Genomic DNA, 23,143 nt, shown 5'->3' with positions numbered 1-23,143 from the left:
TTAAGTGCATTCACCATACTGTGCAACTGTCACCAGAACTCTCTTCATCTTGTAAAGCTAAAATTCTTTACCCATTTATCACTAACTCCCCAATAACCCCCTCTCCCTGGGTCCTGGCAAACACTTTTCTGCTTTGTCTTTATTAATTTGACATGTAAGTGGAATCATACAGTGAGTCCTTTTGTGACTGGCTTATTTCATTAGCATATGCCATCAAGGTTCATCCATGTTGCAACATGTGTCAGGCTTTCCTTCCTTTGTAAGCCTGAATAATACTTTATTGTATGTAAATACTACATTTTGTTCATCTGCTTATCTGTTGGCAGGCACTTGGGTGGCTTCCCATGATGTTTTTATCAGTATAGCAAGCACCCTTGTAGTTACTGTACCTAGTCATGATCGTGTGCTAGTCTGTAACTTATTCAGTGCAGTAGCCACTAGCCACATATGGCTTTTAAATTTTTAATTAAATAATAAAATTTAATTCTTGAGTCAGTCTAGCCACAGTTTAAGTGCTCATGGCTACATGTGCCCAGTGGCTGTCATATGGAACAGTATCGATATTCTAATCATTCCAGAAAGTTCTCTTGAACTCTGCTGGATAGTAAATGCTCAGGTCTATATTTCAATACCTTGAATTTAGAGAAGACAGAAATGTCCATTGTGGGCTATAGAAATTATTTACATTTGAATAAATTAGTTTTCTTTAGAAAGTAATTGTGTATGTTTAAAGATGTTTTTGCAGTGGGTCCAGAGGGTTTTGTTTACATTCTGACTAGAAAATGTTAAAATACTTTGTACTGTCTGAATTTTAAATTAATTGGTTTTCAAGTGAAGTGAATGATAATCAATGTCTTAGAAGTTTAATACATTAAAAATATATAAATCTTTGTATATATTTGTATGCATCAAAGATTTACAGAAAAATAGTTTTGAATTTGAAGTCATAGTTTATATCCATCATTCTTTTATTTTTTTTTAAGATTTTATTTATTTATTTTTTAGAGAGGGAAGGGAGGGAGATAGAGAGAGAGAAACATCAATGTGCGGTTGCTGGGGGTCATGGCCTGCAACCCAGGCATGTGCCCTGACTGGGAATCGAACCTGCGACACTTTGGTGTCGCAGCCCACGCTCAATCCACTGAGCTACTCCAGCCAGGGCTTTTACATCCATCATTCTTTTAGAGTCATATTTGTTAAATTACATTCTTTTTTATGAGCTGGAGTTTGACCTCAGGTATAGAAAACAGCATATGATGACAGTTGTAACTTGGCCACATTTTCACGTTGAGATCTTAAAACAACATATCCAAAGAATTCTATATTCTTTTTAAAATTAACTTTATCTTATTTATAAGTACTTGATATTTAACATTCTATTAGTTTTAGGTATACAACATAATGATTGGAAATGTGTATATGTTGTGGAATGATCACCACAATAAGTTTAGTTAATGTCATCACCCCATGTACTTAAGATGTTCCTTTTAATGAGAACTTTTAAGATCTACTTTTTTAGCTACTTTAAAATATACTGTACAGTATTGTTAACTAGAAATTTTGTGTTCTTTAGCATTTTTACTACCACTGAGATTAGGTGAAGCTGATCTTTTTTGTTTGTTTTGTTTTGTTTTGTTTTTTCCTGACAGCCTCAAATGTCAGTTTTAGGTAACTGGAGGGACAGGTTTAGTGTATGTATGAGAGTATGTGTAGCATTTTCTTTATCATTTTTGATCGATTGTACAAATACCAATTTGTTAGCCTGTCTTTTAAAATTACTTTTTAGAAGATATCACAAGGTATTTTTCATGCTTAAGAGTTTTGAACTGGATGGCTATGTTCAGAAATTTTAATTTGTTGAATAATTATTTGAGCTTGAGGATGCATTTAAATCTAGCATTTTTAACTAATTATAAAAACTATAAATTCCTTGAATATATTATTTGAAAGACTTCCAGCTAAATGTATAAATTCCTCATTTCTAAGAATAATGGTTCATATATTTCTTTCTAAAAATAAATAGGGAATAGATCTAATTTCTTTTAAAAAGTATCTAATGAATTTTTCCATAACAAAACTTTTGACTATTACTGCACTAATTTAAAAATAATGTTCAGTTTGAACTAATAGTAAGGAATAAAAAATTAGCTTGTTTATTCTGATTTTGTAGAAAGAGAAGGGAGTGATATTAATGGTAAGCAACTCTGGAATAGGCAGCTTTTTAGGTTTAATAACGAGTTGAACTAAGAAAGGATACCAGTTGATACTCCAACTGTTTGTAAAACAGAAACTTTTGTTTTTCTGTTATTAACTTGGCTTTCTACAGTTACAATTAATGAACTGGTGTAATAATGGAAAGCTGAGGAAAGTAAATAATTTTTTAAATTAGTGTATATGTAGATATCATTAAAAAACCTTCAATAGTCAAGGTAGATTTAAATAAAATGATTTCTTTTCTCTCGCTTTAGATTTTCTATTATTCAAATAGCATAGCAGAAACAAATAACAAACATTGAGTTCAGGAAAACGTTACCAAATCAGAATTTCACAGTTCACTAGTTGCCTACTAACATTTGATTTTCATCTGATGATATTTGCAGCAAGTTTTTGTTTCATGTGTAGGCAAGGATATAATTCATTAATTCAGTTAGTTGACTATTGTATTCCCACTGTAGTAATCAAATACAAGCAAATGAATTGATAGTATCGTGAAGTTAAAACAGACACTTTCAATACTCCATAGAGAAACATTTTTAAACTAATTCCAAAAATTGCATTATTAAGATGTTTATTTGAGAGAGTCACCTTCATAGAAAATCAATTCTTATGATATAGGCATTGACAACTAGACACCAATGAAAGTTCTAATTTAAAGTCTTTCATTTGTATAAACAGAACAGTTTACTTAAGGGCTGACATTGTTGAAAGGATTATCAAAATGGAGCCAAACAATTTTAAGTACACTACTTACAGCTTTAGAAAACTGATAAAAATTAATCCTTATATTATTTAATAAAAAATAATTTTTAAATGCCCATGGAGGATGGAGGAGAGGTCACAACTAACATGTCTTTCAAGGGTCTAGGCAAGTAACATAAATTAGTGAAATGGGGGAGTGTAATGGACATGCATCCATTGTGGGCTCGGCATTGATGGGTAAGCAGATATAAAAGCATCTATGGCACCCACTTCTCAGCTGTAGTCGTTTGTTTCCATGTGGGCCCTTATTGCCTTTTATTGGGAGATATGTTCTATATTTGAAAATATTTGTTCAAATTGTTTTTTAAGTATTTTTTATTGATTATGCTATTATACTTTTTCCAAATTTTCCCCCTTTATTCCCCCCCAACCCTCCAGTATTCCCCCCACCACTTAGTCCATGTCTATGGGTTGTACATATAAGTTCTTTGAGTCCTCTGTTTCCTATACCACTTTTTATCTCTCCCCATCTACCTTATGCCTACTAACCATGCTTCTTCTTCCCTATGCCTTTTCCCCCCTGTTCCTCCCTCCCTGTTCCCACTGAAATCCCTTCATGTGATGTCCATTTCTCAGATTCTGTTCCTGTTCTGGTTGTTTGCTTAGTTTTTGTTTTCATTGTTTTTCTTTTCTTTTAGGTTCATTTGTTGATAGTTGTGAGTTTGTTGTCATTTTACTGTTCATATTTTTTATCTTTTTCTTAGATAAGTCCCTTTAATATTTCATATAATGGCTTGGTGATGATGAACTCTTTAACTTGGCCTTATCTGGGAAACACTTTATCTGTCCTTCCATTCTAAAGGAAAGCTTTGCTGGAGAGAGTAATCTTGGATGTAGGTCCTTGCCTTTCATGAATTGGAATACTTCTTTCCAGCCCCTTCTTGCCTCCAAGGTTTCTTTTGAGAAATCAGCCTTATGGGAACTCCTTTGTAGGTAGCTCTCTCCTTTTCTCTTGATGCTTTTAGGATTCTCTCTTTATCTTTAATCTTGGGTAACTTAATGATGGTGTGCCTTGGTGTGTTCCTCTTTGGGTCCAAATTCTTTGGGACTCTCTGGACTTCCTGGAAGTCTATTTCCTTTTCCAGATTGGGGAAGTTTTCCTTCATTATTTGTTCAAATGAGTTTTCGGTTTCTTGCTGTTGTTCTTCTCTTTCTGGCACCCCTATAATTCAGATATTGCAACATTTCAAGTTGTTCCAGAAGTTCCTAAGCCTCTCTTCATTTTTTTTTTTAATTCTTGTTTCTTCCTTTTCTTCTAGATGGAAGTTTATTTCTTCCTTTTGGTCCAAATCATTGATTTGAGTCCTGGTTTTCTTCCTGTCACTGTTGGTTCCTGGAGTATTTTGCTTTATTTCACTTTGGGTATCCATCATTTGTTTTTTCTTATTTTGACCATGCTCAATCAGATCTATGAACATTTTGATTACCAGGGCTTTAAGTTCTCCATCAGATAGGTTGGCGATCTTCTCCTCACTTAGTTCTCTTTCTGAGGCTTTGCTCATTTGGACCATATTTCTTTGTCTTGGTGCAGCTGATCAGTTGTGAGGGGGCGGGGCCTTAGGTATTCACCAGGGCAGGGCAACCCTCTTGGCTGTGCTGCAGAGAGGGAACAGTGCACTTTTCAATGAACTCGTGTGAGACTGGGAGTATCTCCCACCAGGGCAACTCCAGCCATAGCCCATAGTCCTGCTGTGAGTCTCTGTTTTCCCCTTAAGTCAGCCCCTCCCTTGCAGCCCACCCTGCCCCCACGGCTGCCGGCTTGCCATGGTTTTTCTGAGTGGGCCTGCGCAGTCCACCTTACCAGTCTGGTTGTTCTGGTTGATTTTTTTAATTCCTTTGTTGTCAGAGTTTCATGCAGTTTGATTTTCTAGCACTTCGGGTTGTTTATTGATTTTAGATTGGTTGTTATCCTCCTCTTGGTTGTGCAAGGAAGTGAAGAGTTTCTACCTACGCCTCCATCTTGGCCAGAACCTATTTGTTCAAATTCTTAACAGACTTAACAAAATGAGACATATTTGTAGGACCATCTCTGCCACAACAGTAATGTCTTATTCAATCAAGACATTACTATATTGAATAAATATTGAAATGCCTACCATATTCAGGTACTTTGTTAAGGACTATAGTATATACAGAAAAACACTGGGCATGGCCACTGCCTTTCAGAGCAATTTTGTTCAATAATATACATCCTGGGATGATAGAAGTGTTGTATGCCCTTTCGGTAACTATCCAGTAGGATAGCCCTAGCCACATGTAAATTGGGGCTAGCACAACTGGGGAACTGATTTTTTAGTTTAATATAAATTTAAATATACACAGCCACTTGTGGTTAGTGACTACTGAACTGACAGTGGACCCCTAGAAACTAAATTCAGTTGCTAAAACAATCATGAAGAGTTACCAGTTCAATATTTAAATTACATTTCAGAACTGCAAAGGAAGGGGGAATTGCTTGAGGTCACATGTAATTTCTAAGTGAGTTGTACAGATAGTTGCTATAGGATTTCAAAGGAGGGAGTGGCCACTTCAAGAGAAGCTTTAGAGAGAAGGTAAAATTGAACCTGGCTTGACGGATAGCTAGATTTTTTTTTTTTTACTTTTATTTCTTTAATTTAATTTAATTTAATTTTTTTTACTCTTTTTTTACTGCTGTTTGCATACAGTTGTCTCCATTTTCCCACCACCATTTTCCCCTGCCCTACCCACTCCTATCCCCTTGGCTCCATCCAAGGGTCCCTCATACGTGTTCATTTACATCCCATTTCCTTCTTTCCCATGTTATTTCCCTCTCTCCTCCCCTCTGGTTACTATCAGTTTATTGTCAGTTTCAATGTCTCTTGCTATATTTTGCTTGCCAGTTTGTTTTGTTAATTAGGTCCCACTTGTAAGTGAGATAATATGGTATTTGTCTTTCACCGCCTGGCTTACTTAGCATAATACTATGCTTTCCAGTTCCATCCATGTTGTCATGAAGGGTAGGGGCTCCTTTCTTTCTACTGTGTAGTATTCCATTGTGTAAATGTACCACAGTTTGTTGATAGGTAGAATTTTATTAAGAGGAAAAGTTGTTCTAGGAGAGTGGGATAATAGGGACCAAATGCATGCAGGTGGTAAAAATTAATGAAAACTTTCTATTTTTTCATTCAGAAAGCTGCCCCAAACTGTGTCCTTTTGGTTTTTTCCTTATTTGATAGGCAAATCATTTCAATCCATTGAAATTGGCCTTGATGTATTATTGCTGGTTCTAAACTTTGGTCAACAGCTTGAAAAATAAGGCATTGTGCTATTTTTATTCTTTGAGGTAAACAGCCAAAAAAAGATATAAAGAATGAAACTTTTTAAAAATAGCTTTACTTTATATTTTAGTTACTTTTTCCTAGGAATATGCATATTTTACCACTTTAAAGTTTTTTAGTCAGTTATGTATTTTCTTTTTGTTATGATGAAAGATAATTTAACTCAAAGAGCTGTAAGGGAAAGCAAATGAAAGTTCTCAAGTGTATAGTTTTCATGAAGTATCCTAGTTTCAGTTGAAAACTTTTTCTGTTTAATAGTTGCTGGATCTTTCCTTTGGGGGAATTACATTGAAATAACAGCATGGTGTTTGAAGTATTTTGTATTCTGCTTATTCATATGCCAATTTAAAGGAATGACATCTTTAAAGTTTAGCCAGGGACATCTTTGGCTAATGATGCCATATTTTGTGTAAAAAAATATTTTATGAATTAAAATATACTAAAGTTCTTGTCAAAAAATTTTATTAGATAAAAACATTTCTTTCATTGCCTTGTATAAAAATAGCAGTACCTCTCACCCTGCCTTCCACACCCCAATTCTCTCTTCTGCTTCCTTGGTTTACTTGTGTAGAGTAAATGAAATAAAGCATTTATTATTTATGTGGCTGATACTGGATGAGCTCTCGGGAAATATTCTTGCCTAACCTCATTCATGGTGAACAACCAAATTCTTGTCTATTAAAATTTATAGTGAGAGATACTTTTAAAGTGGTTATTTTAATTTATATTAATAATATATGCTACCACATTCATGTATTTCAATAAAGTCTAAAGTATACAAATAGTTTTATAATTTAAGGCACTTTTATCATTAAAATAATAGTAATTTTAATTACCAGTTATTGAACACTTGTTATGTGACAGGAATCTGCTGACCATCTTACCCTTTTTATTTTACTAATCTTCACAACATCCCAAAGAGTTATTGGTTTATTTTTTTCTTATTTACATGTCAATAGAAGACTGAGGCATAGAGAAGTGACATTACTTGCTTGTGTTAGACCAAATGGATTTTGAAATTAGGTGTAAATCCAAGCCAATGCTGATTTCACTATATATTTTAATATTTTAAGCAGTTTTAAGGGTTTTTGTTGAATTTTTTACACCCAATTCTTAGGCAGCCAGTTTCTGCTCTCTGTAACTATAGATTCATTTACATTTTCTAGAGTTTTACATGGATGGAATCTTACAGTATGTACTCTTTTTTTTTCCCCTGCTTAGCTTCTTTCACTTTACCTTAATAAGGACCCCGGCCCTTGGAGTCCATGTTTTGTGGATGCGACAAACAAATTCACACGGACTACAGAAGTCCTGTGGAAAAAAAGGGACGGCATGGCCACCTTCTGAGTGAGAGAGGGTTGCGACCCCTGTCTGGACAGGCTTTTATTGCTTTTCTGGACAAATTACACGGAGGACAGTCCTTATTTACTATGCACAGGTTTGCTTTAGGTGGTTACCTTTTATAGATAACAAAGGAGAAGAAGTTGCTAATTACCAAAAAGAAAAAGGACATTTGCAAATGCAAAGGAAAAAGTGATTGTACTGGTTACACTCCATCCTTGGGAGGTTTAGCATAGATTTAGGAAGTTGCTTTAAAGATGTGCAGTAAACATTTGCTGCCTCAATTCAGGGTGAGGGAGTTTTAGCAAAAAGCAAGCCTCAAAGCAGCCTAGGTACAATGCAGGCCTGATTCCTCACGGGAAAACAGATCCGTGGGTTTGGCTTCCTGTGTGCCGACCTTGCTCCCCATTGGTTTTCCAAATCGGGCCGGGCTACATTTGCCATACCATGCAGATAGGTTCCCTACACTACCTAGTGGTTTTAAGATTCCACCATGCTGTTAAATGTATCAGGTTTGTTCCTTTTTATTGCTAAGTAATATTCCATTGCATGGATATGGTATAATTTGTTTATCTATCTACCTGTTTGTGGATATTTGGGTTCTTGCTAGGTTTTTTAGCTGTTACAGATAAAGCTTCTGTTAATATTCATGTTATAAGTTTTTTTAAACAATAGATTTATGCTTCCATTATTCTTGGATAAATGCCTAGGAGAGGAATAGTATATTTTGGTATAAAAAGGATGTCATTTCTTAATTGCATATTTCTGATTATAACAGAGGGTTGGTATATTGTCATTTGTTTATTGTTCCATTCTTTTTCTATTAATTACATAATTGTACTTTTCTAACCTAAATATTGAGGGAAAACAATGCTAATATTTCAAATTTATCCCACAGTGCTCTAGACAGTGACAAAACTAATCCATGTGTAACTCATATTTGAATTACTAAGGTACTTGGGTCTATAATTGTTCTTATATTTTCCTTTTGATGCATTTTTTACTTATTTTGTATATTTGAAGAAAAGCCAGCCTGTTGGGCAGTGTTAAATAATACATGGGAATAAAACTGCCATTTGGTTATGTTCAGTGTCATGACTAACCCCAATGCTGGTTGTCAACAAGGTGGAGGGGACTCAAATTATTTATTTTAAGTGTTTCCTTGATACATAATGCCTCAGTGACATTCTGTAGATCTGCAGTGATAGTGTACCTGTTATACTGTAACTATGATTTTTGTGGTTCAGCCTGTCTAACCTGTAGTTCTTGTGTTAGTGTGAATAGAAATAGGGAAACTAGTTATGGGTATTAACTGAGTCTCTGTAGGTTTTAATCTAACTCCACCCATAGTGGAGTGTCATTTTATAAACTTTCATTTGGTAGTAAAGAATAAGATAGCTGATAGTCTCAAGTGGCTGTCTTCTTTTGGGGTGCTGTGTGTACCAGGGGAAAAGTTGCTTCTTCATTTTGGAGTATGTGACCTGATATATTGTGATACAGTAACAAGTCATACATCAAAATTACCAATTCTAAATTGTGATTAAAATGTCATTTTGTTTTTTAAGATATTCAATCATATTATAATGCTTCATCAATGGGGAATGAAGTATATTTTCCAAATGTTAGTCTTAATTCTTGAAACATATAAAACATTGATGTTTAACATTCTTTTTGGAAATTACATTCATGCAGTATGTGTCACATTTTGCTGCCTGATTTATATAATATACACAGAAAATTTGACTTTTCTTGAAGTGTACATTCTTATACCAAAGGTCCTAGTAGTTAGTATGGTTTTTTTTTTTGTTTTCTACTTTTTCTCTTGGGTATTACTTTTTACTCAGTGTGTCAACTTTGAGCAACCATTTCTCCATTCGTTCAACAAATATTTAGTATCTTCTATATTCAGATTGTGTATTCTAGGGCATAATATAATAATGATCAAAATATTTAATAGTGATTAAATTTGGCTTATTCTCTCAGGAACTTAAAATGTGAAGGGGAAGATAGACATGTGCTATAATCGTACAAGAATATTTGGACTTTCAGGGGACTTTAGACCATACTTTGAGAACTGCTAAAGTAGGATAATGAAGGGGGAAAGCACATGATCCCAAATCATCATTAAAGGAAAGGTTATTTATAGGATTAAAAATGGATATAATGTAAACTTTAAGTTAAAATTAGAACCAATCACTATTTTAGAAAAAAAGCAATTGAAACACACTTTAAAGATTTACTATGGATCTTACAACAAACCAGTGACAGAACCTTGAATAGAATTTAGGCTTTCTAATTCATAATCTCTTTCTCTTTCTCTGTTTTCTCTTTCTCTTTCTGTTTCTCTTGCCGTCTCAGTCTCTTCCCCTTCCCTCTCCTCTCCATTGCCTTTAATATCCCACCTTAGTTTAATCATTTTAGATATTTTTGGTTGTGAAATGTGCTTCTGTGTTGAAAGCGAGTGAGAAGAGCCTGAGATTTGTACATGCTGTCTATTAAAATAGAGCTAATTTTAAATTGCATTTTTGATTGAGATATCTTTTTTACTGATAGTAATTTTAGGAATATAATATGTGAGATATGATTGGGCTAAAGAAATGATTTCCATATTAATGAAATTATTAAGTTGTAGGTATTTATTACTTTGGATATACAATGTATTTTAATAAGAATCCCTTTAGAATGCTTCTAAGACATTTACTTTACAATTGTAGAAGTAGGATCATTTATACAGGGTGAGGCAAAAGTAGGTTTATGGTTGTGAGTATGCGAAACACAGTTAAAGTTGTTGTGATAGTCATGACCAGCATGTCTTTTTCCATACAACCTACTATATACCTACTTCTGCCTTGACTTGTATTGATGAGTAAAGTAGATGAACTCTTCACAAAAGTATAAGAGTAAAATGAGGTTTGAGGAATCATAATCAAACTTAGAAAGAAGGAACTGTATTTTATGTAATTTTCTTTTATTGCAATGTGGAGAAATTAGTTTTAACCTTCTTTTCCCTAAGCTTTTATAATTCTGCTAAGATAAGCAAGTTTTTATGACACATTATTGGTTTAACATTATTTCTGCTTTACGTATATATGATATTTTATAGGCTTAACAATTACCACATTTTTCTAATTAACTTTATCTGTAATTTTCAAACAAGTTATATTAAGTAGATATGTTTATGTGTACTTAGGTGTGAGCCACCAACTTATAGGAAGATTGGCTTGATCCTTGTGTCATTGATGTCTGTAATAGGACTTTACACATAGAAGTTATTTAATAAATTTCTGCTGAATAAAACAGTGATTAAAAAACAAGATTGTATGCTAAGTTATAGGACAGAGGAGATATCAGAGGCCCTATATGCCAAAAACTGAATTATCATTTATAGCTGATCAGACTATTGTAGGCTGCTCCCACCCCTTCCCATGCATGTTTTCATACTATCTCATGGAATGTCACTTTTGCAGGAGTGATATATTTGTGGTTATGATTATTATATACTACTATAAAAATTTATAGAACTAAGGATATACCATATTTTGTATTAAGAATGTAATGTGGATTATTCCTTTAGAATGGTAATATCCAGGGTAAGTTATAAATTACTAAAAACATTATATTCATATACTATAAGATGTAAAGTATTTTAAATTAAGGTTGTAAGTCAGAATTCATTTAAGATACCAAGTGCAAATTTCACTTGACTCTTAATGCATTTGTGCCATTTTAATTGTTTTATTCTCATATATTAATATTTGTGGACATCAGCTTTACAATATGGAAAAAATGAATGCTATATTACTAAAATGTAATTAAAAATTTAAAAACCTTAATTTTTAGGCATTATAAAAGAAGCTTGTATATTATGTTGAACATAAATTTAAATATATACCTAATAATTCTTATATGTGGAATTATGTCCAGGAACATGGCATTTCAATTTTAAAATTCTTAACATGTTTTCAAGAAACTACTCTCAGAATAGAACAATTTTAAGATGTTGAGAGGTTATTACCTTCACCTGCAGTATGAAATTCCAGACAGAGGCCTTTCATACATTAGATGATCTCGGAATTCTGCAGACTTCTGCAACTACTTACCCAATAATAAAATTGAGTGTCTTACTATTACATAGGTCTCTCCTTTAAAAAAATTTTTTTGGTCATTCCTTTCTCTTTTTATTATATAATATTATAGGCATACCAAAAGGTGCATAGTGTCATAAAACAAGACACCATTCATTGTATTCACCACCAAGCTAAAGAAACATTACAAACATCATAGATTGAAACCTCCTGGATAGCTCTGGCATTTCTTCCCCTCCTTATCCTCCACCCCAACTGCTTTTATTATTTCCACACTAGAAATAATTTATTGATGAAATCTCTGGCTCTTGATAAAATTCTCATGGTAATTATAAGTGTGTGTGTGTGTGTGAGTGTGTGTGATCAGCAGGCATGGAAACCAAAATGAAGGGCAATGGGAACCTTGCATTTGTTTTCATACATCACATTCTTATCAAATTGTCAGCAGTATAACATTTTACCACTCACTAGTTTTTAACTTGTTTCAACAAAGTCACTTGGTTCTTTTATTGTTTCTGTGTGTAAACAGCTTTTACTTATCTTGCACTTGACTAATTAATTTTACTTCCTCAGGGACTTTTTTTGTATTGTCTGTATCAGGAGTCCTCAACCACTGGCTACAGCCCAGTACAGGTCCTTGGCCTGTTAGGAACCAGGCCACACAGCAGGAGGTGAGCAAGCCCTTTGCTCGAATTACCGCCTGAGCTCTGCCTCGAGTCCTCCCCTCCCATACCCCACCCCCTCCCTCCGCTTGTGGAGAAATTGTCTTCCGCAAAACCAGTCTGTGCTGCCAAGAAGATTGGGGACTGCTGGTCTATATAGTTTCATTGTTGATTTCCCCACCTCCTCTGAGTAACTGACAACTTGCTTTCTATTTCTCAAGTTAACCAGTAAAATAAAACATTTGATGAGGGTCCTAGACCTGATTCCCTTCTCTCTGCCTTCCCCTCTCTTTCTCCCTCCTTCCTTCCCTCTGTGTCTGTCTATTCATACATTTATCTCTCTGTTTATAATTTTAGTTTGCTTGGCTTTTATTGTATACTTTCACATAACAAGAAGAGCATCTCTGGGCTTTTTTCCTTAATAAATAATGTCTCTTTATTAAGCCCTATCATTAATTATGCTTGAAATAGATATGCTACTATGTTATCTATATTTTATATATGCTTAGTTATTTAAAAAAACATGTAACGCTTCAGCATATTGGAGGTTTTGTGATAAATCAGATCTGCTTTAAATTAACCCCATGGAGGTCACAGCTGATTGGACAGATACATATTTTTTTCTTAAATATTGTTGCATATATTCGGTGCATAGGTTCAAGGTCGTGACTAGCTGAGCTTTTCAACATGACTAATGTTAATCTGTAATGTTTAAGCTGTCATTTTGGTTCTAACAGTTGTTTCATAAGGGTGTGTGTTATTTGATAGTAAATTGTATCTGAGAGATCCCACAAACCCCAGCATCAGTGTTGGTGTAGTTAGGTGCTATGCATCCAAAATGAGTCACTTATCAACATATTTTTGCACGTGTTGTGAAAAGTGTTTATGCCTTGAACATAGCAATATTGTTTGTGATGACTGTTACAAATGTTTTGCAAAGCCAACTATTGAAGATTGTGATTAATTAATGTTAAAGACATTTTTGTATTTTTTAGCAATATTCATGTTTCCATTCCATTATTTGAAAAGAAAAAGTTTTATACTTTATGTTTTTATATTCCTTTGTTTAATAAATTCTAGATTGTAACTGAAAGTAAGAAATCATGTATTTTATTATATAAATATAATAAATGCAATTTTGCAGTTTTTTTAACATTTCAGCAAATATTAGTAATGAATGTATCTCTTGGATACATGTGACCTACGTAATTTTTTTGACCACAACCTCTGCAGGGTTAAACATGACACAAAAGAATTTTAGCTTCATTTTTTTTTTTCATTTTGATATCCTACTGTCCTTTGCCCACTTTTTGGCTGTACTATTTAGCAATCATGATAATAATGTGTACTCTTCTGTTAATGGAATAAGTGATAAATGCCAGAAACCATGACAAAGATTTCTGTATTTTAATTTAATCATTTATAGTCTTTTGAGACAAAACCTTTGTTTCTAATTGTTCTGGTGTACTTGTAAGTTTCATTATTTTCTTAGCGTCTTTTGGGTTTCTGTTTCTGGTCTCTATCTCTGCCTGTCACTTCCCACATGCCAGCCTCTATCTTCACAACCAGAATTTCCACATATTTCCAAAATGCCTCTAGGAGATGATAAAGCCTCTATTGAGAAGTTCTGACTAGGGGAAATAACTTTTAGTTCACATTTAGAGAGGAAAGAAAGTTATAAGGTGTAGGTAGCCCTTTAAATTTTTTTTTTTTGCTTTGTTTTTAAAAGTGTCAGTTACAGTATTATGGTCAGTGCTAGGTATATGAAACTGTTATCATTATTTCTTATATTAGGACAAAGAAAACAGGGATTGTGTGTTATGTATTTTGGGAAGTTCAGGAATGGGGGAAGTTCACAATGAAGACAGTCCCGTGCTTTACTACCTTCACAGGTATAAGAATAGAATCCAGGCACTGAGGAAGATTTGTTTCTTTGACCATCTGGAACTCTGCTTAATATAATTTAGAAGTTACTGAATTTTTTTAACATGGGTGATTTTGTACACAGGAGGTGTTCTAGGAAGTTAATCAAGATCTTATTGTATGCTTTTTAATGAATATGATATATTTTCCTAAAAAGTCTTTTTTGCATATTAGGCTCCTAATAAATAGCTGATAGGTAGAAGGTAACTAGTTAATGAAATGCTAGGCTTACATGGGTGCTTGGATGGACTTAGGGATCTGTGAACCATCTGAAACCTGCCATTCTGTGTGTGTGTGCCTGTCCATCTTGCACACATGGAACTTTCTGAGAGTTCATTGCTTTCATCAGGATCCCAGAGTAGATCTGTAATCTTTGTTCCCCACCCCCAACCCAACTCCACATACAGAAGAAAGTTAAAGAACCACTGCTAGGGGAAAAATTAATAAAAATTGATTGTTGGGATGATGGTTAGATACTTCTAGAGTTATTGGTAGCTCTAGTACTTGTGACTTATAATAAGCCCTCTAGTTTATAATACTGACAAGATAAAATTATTTCTATTTTAAGCAATAAGGTTCTAAGAATTTACAGTGTGAACATAAAGTAACAGGAAAATTAAGTAGTCATTAACAGGACAATTGCAAAATCTAGATTGTGTACTTACTGTGTAATTATTACTATTATTAATTTATTTATTTACTTATTTGTTTGGTACTTGAATAAGCATGTCACTTAATTGAAAAGAACAATGACCTGTGACTGAAAGACCTTTCCATGTTATAAATGTGAGGATTGTCTTGATTTCTGACTCTGGCTGTGTGTGTTTCCTAATACCTTCTTTTTCTTTTTGCCTGATATTTTCTATAACTAGAAAAATTTTCGGCAGTAGGTGGAGTTTTGGGTTTGGGTATGGGAAATTGCTTTTGTACCTACAAAAGTTGAAGTACATTCTTTATTTTAAAATTCCCTTAAATATATTTATTGATTAGCTATGATGTGCCAAACACTGCTGAGGACACAGTATTGAATAAGAGATCAGTATCGCCTGTGCTCTTACAGAGCTTGCCTTATTTTCAAGCAGGAAAGACTGTGATAAGGAATGTGATAGGGAATGTGTACAGGTACTGTGGATCACCTCACGAGAGCACCTAAGCAATGGTTGTAAACAATATTGTTTTTTAACTTTGATGTCCACATAGTCATTGTGAATACATAGAAGTACAGTTGATTTTCAAGTGTTCTGTATCTTGTATTGCTAAAATCTTTTATTCCAGAAGTTTCTGGTAAGCTTCTTGGAATTTCCTATGAAGATGATTGTGTTGTCTCCTGATAATCAGGACAGCTTTATTTCTTCCTTTCTAATTTGTATACCTTATTGTCCTGTGGAAATGGTTAAAATGCCTAATACTGTGTTGAATAAGAGTGGTGAGAGCAGACATAGGGGAAAGCATTTAGTCTTTCATCATTACAAATGATTTAGTTGTAAAGTAGATGCTGTTTATCAAGTTGAGGAAATTCTCCTCTATTCCTACCTTACTGAGAGTTTTTAATCATGAATGCCTGTTGAATTTTGTCATTTGCTTTTTCTGCATCAGTTGGTAGTATCATGTGATTTTTCATCTTTATTCCATTAACATGGTGAATTGTATTGATGGGTTTTTTAATATTGAGCCAGTCTTCCATATCTGGAATAAATCCTCCTGGGTTATCATGTATAATTCTCTTCATTACTGGATTCCGTTTTCTTATATTTTGTTGAGGATTTTTATATCTAAATTCATGGGAGAAATTGGTCTTTGTGTTCATTTCCTGTATCTGAGTAATACTGATCTCAAAAGGAGTTGGGAAGGAATCCCTCTTATTTTCTGGGAGAAAAAAGCTATAAGACTGTTCAGATTATGTGTTTCATATTGGGTGAGTTTTGGTGGTTCATTTCATTTAAGTTGTTGATTCATATGTGTAGATTTATTTTTAGTGTTCCCTTATTCTTTTGGTGGCTGTAATAAAATAAAGTCATGTTTTATTCGTGATATTGTGTCTTTTCTTTTCATCTTTGTCAGTTATGCTAGGGGGTTACCAATTTTATTGATGGGAAAAAACATCAGTTTCATTGATTTTCTATTTTCAATTTTATTGATTTCTGCTCTTATTTTATTGTTTCCATATTATGTCTGCTTCAAATTTATTTTGCTCTTCTATTTTTAGTTCCTTGAGGTGGGGGTTTAGCTACATCCCACAAATTTTGATACATTGTATTTTCATTTTTATTCAATTCTTTGTATTTTTTTTTATTTTTAATTCTCCTTTGAACCATGGATTATTTAGAAGTATGTTTGTAAAGTTCTGAGTGTTTGGAAGTTTTCTTACTGACTTTCTGTTATTGACTAGTTTGATTCCTTTATGGTCAATGAACACACTTTGTATGTTTCAGTTCTTTTAAACTTACTTAATTTTGTTTTATGACCCAGGCTCTGGTATATCAGGGTAAATGTTTCATGAGTGCTTAAACAGAATAAGTATTTTGTTCTTTGTTCTTTGAAAACCTTTGTTTCTCTATTTTGCAGTTCCGTTTCCACATTTAGGGTTGCTATGTCTTTTTTGTTTTGTTTTGTTTTTGGATGGATCCTTTTATCATTTTGTAATGACCCTTTTTTGCCCTAATAGTTCTCTTTGCTTTGCAGTCTACGTGAACTGATATTAATACAGCAACTTCTGCTCTTATTTTTTATTAATGTTTATATAACATATACTTTTTCTTTCAGTCTACTTATGCCATGATATTCAAAGTTAGAGTCTTGTAGATAGCATATAGTTAGGTCATAGTTTTTCAGTTCACTGTGCCAATGTTTTTAATTTTTATATTTAGACTATTAACATTTAAAATAATTATGCTATGTAAGAGCTTATATTGTTAGATTATTACTTGTTTCCTCCTTTTCTTGCGTACCTTTGGGCTACTTGAACATTTTAAAATTCCATTTCGATTTATTTATAATGCTTTTGAGTGTGTCACCATTTTTTAAAGTGGTTTCTTTGGGTATTACAATATGCATGTGTAACTTATTAGAGACTATTGCTACTGAGATTTTACCACTTCAGGTGATGTGTAGAAATCACTTCTATTCAGGCACATCTGTTCTATTCTAATCACTTTTACTCTCCCAATTTAAAAATTATAATTGTCTTGTTTCCTGTAAGTTGAGTACATCAATAATCATATAAAAACTTATAAGCAGAATGTTATTTATTTTATCTAATCTTTATGTAGTTACAAAACCTCCTTCAGTTATCATTTCTTTCTAGTTTTGAGAACTTCTTTTAGCCATTCTTTAAAAACAAGACTGCTAATTTGAGTTTCTTTGTTTGAGAATATCTTTGTTCCCCTTTAATTCCTGGTGCATATTTTTTTTTCTTTTTATGCAGGACCTTTATAAAAGCTTATAATTTTGACCAAATAAATTGTATACAGATATACATACAATTGTGAAACTAATTAAAAATTAGTTTTCTAATTTTTCTTTTTTCTTGCTAGTCTTCTTTTTTTAATATTTTATTGATTATGCTATTACAGTTGTCCCATTTTCTCCCCTCCATCCTCCTCCACTCTGCACACTGTCCCCCACCCACATTCCCTGCCTCTAGTTCATGTCCATGTGTCATAAGTTCTTTAGCTTCTACATTTCCCATACTATTCTTGCCCTCCCCATGTCTATTTTCTACCTACCATCTATGCTACTTATTCTCTGTACCTTTTCCCCCATCTCTCCTCCTCCCACTCCCCTGTTGCTAACCCTCCATGTGTTCTTCATTTCTGTGGTTCTGTTCCTGTTCTAGTTGTTTGCTTAGCTTGTTTTTGTTTTTGTTTTAGGTATGGTTGTTAATAGTTGTGACTTTGGTGTCATTTTACTGTACATGTTTTTTTTTTATCTTCTTTTTCTTAGATAAATCTCTTTAACATTTCATATAATAAGGGCTTGGTGATGATGAACTGCTTTAACTTTATCTGCCCTTCCATTCTAAATAATAGCTTTGCTGGATAGAGCAATCTTGGATGTAGGTCCTTGCCTTTCATGATTTCAAATACTTCTTTCTAGCCCCTTCTTGCCTGCAAGGTCTCTTTTGAGAAATCAGCTGACAGTCTGATGGGAACTCGTTTCTAGGTAACTATCCCCTTATCTCTTGCTGCTTCTAGGATTCTCTCCTTATCTTTAATCTTGGGTAATGTAATTATGATGTGCCCTAGTGTGTTCCTCCTTGGGTCCAACTTCTTTGGGACTCTCTGAGCTTCCTGGACTTCCTGGAAGTCTATTTCCTTTGCCAGATTGGGGAAGTTCTCCTTTATTATTTGTTCAAATAAGTTTTCCACTTGTTGCTCTTCTTCTTCTCCTTCTGGTACCCCTATAATTCAGATGTTGGAACATTTAAAGATGTCCTGGAGGTTCCTAAGCCTCTCCTCATTTTTTTGAAATCTTCCTTCTTTTCTGTTCGGTTGTTTCTTCCTTCTGGTCTACGTCATTGATTTGAGTCCCAGTTTTCTTCCCATCACTATTGGTTCCCTGTGCATTTTCCTTTATTTCATTTAGCATAGCCTTCATGTTTTCATCTAGTTTGCAACCAAAATCAGCCAATTCTGTGAATATCCTGATCACCAGTGCTTTAAACTGTGCACCTGATAGGTTGGCTATCTCCTGGTCAGTTGTATTTGCTGTAGAGCTCTGATCTGTTCTTCCGTTTGGGGGGGGGGGGTCTTCTCTCGCCTGTTTCATATGAGGGGTGGAGCCTTATGTGTTCACCAGGGTGGGGCAACCCAGTAGCTGAGTTGTGACGCTATATGTGGGGGCGGGGTCCGAGAGGGAACAATGGTGCTTGCTCCACTCTCTGCTGGGTTTCAGTCACTTCCTTTGCTTACTCTAAAAAAATGGGCCCTTCTAGTGCTGATTCCTGTGTGAGTGGGTTTGTGTACATTCTAGGACCCTGTGGGTCTCTCCAGTGAACTCTCCTGTGGGGCTGGGAGTTTCTCCTGGCACCTCAACCCCCACAGGTGTTTTCAATTGGTGTTTTGAGGCTTTATTTCCTGGTGCTTGGACCCTGGGTTGCGTGGTCTATCTCGTTCCCCCGTTTCACCTGTTTTATCTGCATGCGAATGTGGGACCGCCCAGTCCACCAGCTGCCTTGTACACTGCGCTCCTCCACAATTGCCGCCTCACTGGGTCCACCCACTGCCACCTTGCGTGCCCTGCACGCCCGGGGTCCGCCAGCCACCTGTTTGCCACAAGCACTCTCCACCTGGCCACCCAACTCCAACCCTCCTACCAGTCTGAATGAATGTTTCTTCTCTGACTCGTTGGTTGTCAGACTTCCATAAAGGTCAATTTTCTGTCAGTACTGATTTTTGGGGTTTTTTTCCTCTAAATTTTTGTTGTCCTTATTTTGGTTGTGCAAGGAGGCACATTGTGTCTACCTACGCCTCCATCTTAGCCAGAAGTCGAAATGTCTCTCTATTCTATGTCCTTCACAAACTTAATTTCTCTCCCAAAAGGTAAACATTATCTTTAGTTTCTTGTGTTCCAGAAATTATTAATTTTAAAACCAAGAGTATTATATATAATAATGGAGTTTAAAATATTAAATGATGTACAAATAGCTAGAACATAACTTTGGGTCTTTTAGATGTGCTTACCTGAATTGATTTTCAATTTAAGATTAGTAACTGATACTGTGTATACTCTTAGCTTCTGGCAGTAGGACATAATTTATTTGGTTGGCCAAAAAGCCCATTTAGTTTTTTCTGTACGAGGGCTCTAGTAGTGCTTAGTTGCCTTTAACTTCATTCAAAACAGTTTTGTTAAATTGTACTGTGACAGCTGTCATATCAGCATCATGTAAAATAAAACCAAATCGGTGAGTTTTTGTGCAGCCATTTTAATATTAAAAATGGAAGAAAATACACAACATTTTGGTGCATATTATGCTTTATTATTCCAAGAAAGGTAAAAACACAACTGGAGTGGGAAAAAAAAATGTACAGTGTATAGAGAAGGTGTTGTGACTGATCATGATCGGAGGTGTCAAAAGTAGTTTGCAAAGTTTCTTGGTACTATGGACATTTTTGCCAAGTAATTCTGTGCTGTGGGGCTATCTTATGCTTTGGAAGATGTTTACCAGCACCCCTGGCCTCCATCCACTAGAAGCCAATAGCAGGAGATAGCTGACTTACTCAAAACATTCAAATCAATAGAGTTATTGGTAAAAATGAAAAATGTGTCTTTTATCTTACCAAAAAAAACCTAAACAGACTTTCTGGCCAACCCAATACATATATTTTCTAGTAATGATGTTTTTGTAATGAGTCAACCAAATTATCAGTTGGAATAGTGAGCCATGAAAATATAAATAAAGATCTAACTATAGTCTTCCCAAGCCTTAATGCATGTAATTCGTGAACTAAAAAATGGTCAAAAGGATATAACTTTATTTTATTTTTGCCAATATTAGTTTATTTTTAAGAGATTTCCTATGGAAGATACCAAGTATAATTTTATCTCAGTGTGGAACTTAGTAATTTTTCACTTATTGAATACATGGGCCAAGAATTATGTATAGAGCTACATATATACTATTTTGAATTATCACAGTATCTCTGAAAGGTAGTCAATGTTATTATTTAGATTTTATAGACAATTAAACTTAGTGTTGGAAAGGTTAAATAACTTGCTCAAGATTCATAGTGTAGGCACTGGATCTAACCTGAAGTCATAGGATATTGAAAATCTACTAGTTTGATACAATCTCTGTGTGTAGATATGTTGTATCTATTTTAATATAAATTTGTCAGATATTGCTATTTAATGAGTGGGCAGTTTTTGAACTTAGGATTTTGTGTGGTTATAATAAAGGTAAATAAATAGTCTGTTGCTTATTAAAGAAAGAATTAAATATAATGTACTTAATAAAGAATCAGTCACTACATGTATAGTTTTATTTTTATGCTGAACATTTTACTGAGCAACTAACTTTCCTAAACTCTCACATACATGTTTATTTTTTTTCTGTAGGGAGATTCACGAACTCTTCCATTTTCTGAGAATGTGAGTGCTGTTCAAAAATTAGACTTTTCAGATACAGTGGTGCAACAGAAATTGGATGATATCAAGGATCGAATCAAGAGAGAAATAAGGAAAGAACTGAAAATCAAAGAAGGGGCTGAAAATCTGAGGAAAGTCACAACTGATAAAAAAAATTTGGCTTATGTGGACAACATTTTGAAAAAGTCAAATAAAAAATTAGAAGAACTACATCACAAGCTACAAGAACTAAATGCACATATTGTTGTATCAGATCCAGAAGATGTTACAGGTATGTGTGTGTGTGTGTGTGTATATATATATGTTTTTTTCTTATCTGATGTATATGTGGTATACTAGTAAGAAATATATCATTTTTAAAAGTAGCTTTGTAATGTATACTTTTTGGCTTTTCTGAAACTACAGGGTCTTTATTTTCCCTTACAGTTAAGGTCTTGTTTATATTCTGTTCAGAAGTGCATTGAATTGATGGATGTGAAAATTGAAACATTTACTTAAGAGATCAGTAAGCCTGCTGTCTATTTACCCTCTGTCAGTAAGATATTACTTAGAGTTATTTTCTAGTATTAATGTTTTATATTGAGTCAGCCACATATTCTTACCTGATGCATCCTTGTGATCAGCAGCACAAGTTTGCCAGATGACTTTTTAAAGTTAAAAATGCATTATGTGACCAAGGGCTATTTTATTCATTACAAATATAGTTACTCAAACCTATGACCTTTGTTTTTTTTTGCTGTAAGCAACTAAATTAACAAATAAACCACTGGCATATTGTTTAAAAAACAAGAAGAACGTTTAAAAAGCCACACATTACCATTTTTTATTTTAATTTTTAAGTATATTTTATTGATTATGCTATTATAGTTGTCTCAGATTTTTTCTGCCCTTTGCCCCCTCCACCCAGTACTCCCATTTCCTCTAGTAATACCCCTCTTAGTTCATGTCCTTGGGTCGTACATATAAGTTCTTTGTATTCTCCATTTAAAAGTTCTTTATCTTCTCCCTATACTATTCTTAACCCCTACCCCATCTGTTTTGTACCTACCAATTATGTTTCTTAATCCCTGTACCTTCCCCCCCATTATCTCCATTCTCCCTCTCTACCAGTAATCCTCCATGTGATCTCCATTCCTATGATTCTGTTCCTGTTGTAGTTTTTTCCTTAGTTTGTTTTTGATTTTTTTTTTCAGGTTTAGTTATTGATAGTTTTTAGTTTGTTGTCATTTTACTGTTCATAGTTTGGATCTTTTTCTTAGATTAAGTCCCTTTAAGATTTCATATAATAAGGGCTTGGTGATGATGAACTCCTTTAACTTGACCTTATCTGGGAAGCACTTTATCTGCCTCTCCATTCTAAATGATAGCTTTGCTGAATAGAGTAACCTTGGATGTAGGTCCTTGTTTTTCGTGACTTTGAATAGTTCTTGCCAGTCCCTTCGTGTCTGCAAGGTTTCTTTTGAGAAATCAGCTGATAGTCTTATGCATACTCCTTTGTAGGTAACTGTCTCCTCTTCTCTTGCTGCTTTATCTTTAAACTTTGGCATTTTAATTATGATGTATCTTGTTGTGTTTCTCTTGGGGTCCAATTTTTTGGGGACTCTAAGAGCTTCCTGGACTTGTATGTTTATTTCATTCACCAGATTGGGAAAATTTCTTTTATTTTTTCAAATAAGTTTTCAGTTTCTTGTTCTTGCTCTTCTCCTTCTGGGACCCTTATGATTTGGATGTTGGAATGTTTAAAGTTGTCTTGGAGGTTCCTGAGTCT

At 34.2% G+C, this 23,143-nt stretch overlaps 1 protein-coding gene across 1 annotated transcript in view; it reads left to right on the top strand.

Annotated features, from left to right (window-relative positions):
- The window catches only part of PKN2 (protein kinase N2), a 115,894-nt gene that overhangs the window by 12,434 nt on the left and 80,317 nt on the right, over nt 1-23,143 (top strand). Inside the window, exon 2 of the mRNA XM_045835356.1 lies at nt 21,346-21,646. Coding sequence (XP_045691312.1) covers nt 21,346-21,646 — 301 coding nt within the window. The remainder of the gene's footprint in view (nt 1-21,345; nt 21,647-23,143) is intronic.

Source organism: Phyllostomus hastatus, unplaced genomic scaffold, assembly GCF_019186645.2.
Source record: "Phyllostomus hastatus isolate PE091 unplaced genomic scaffold, TTU_PhHast_1.1 phas_contig_209, whole genome shotgun sequence".
Classification (NCBI taxonomy): domain Eukaryota; kingdom Metazoa; phylum Chordata; class Mammalia; order Chiroptera; family Phyllostomidae; genus Phyllostomus; species Phyllostomus hastatus.
Note: the sequence above shows the minus strand (reverse complement) of the source record. Positions and strands in the feature narration are given on the sequence as shown.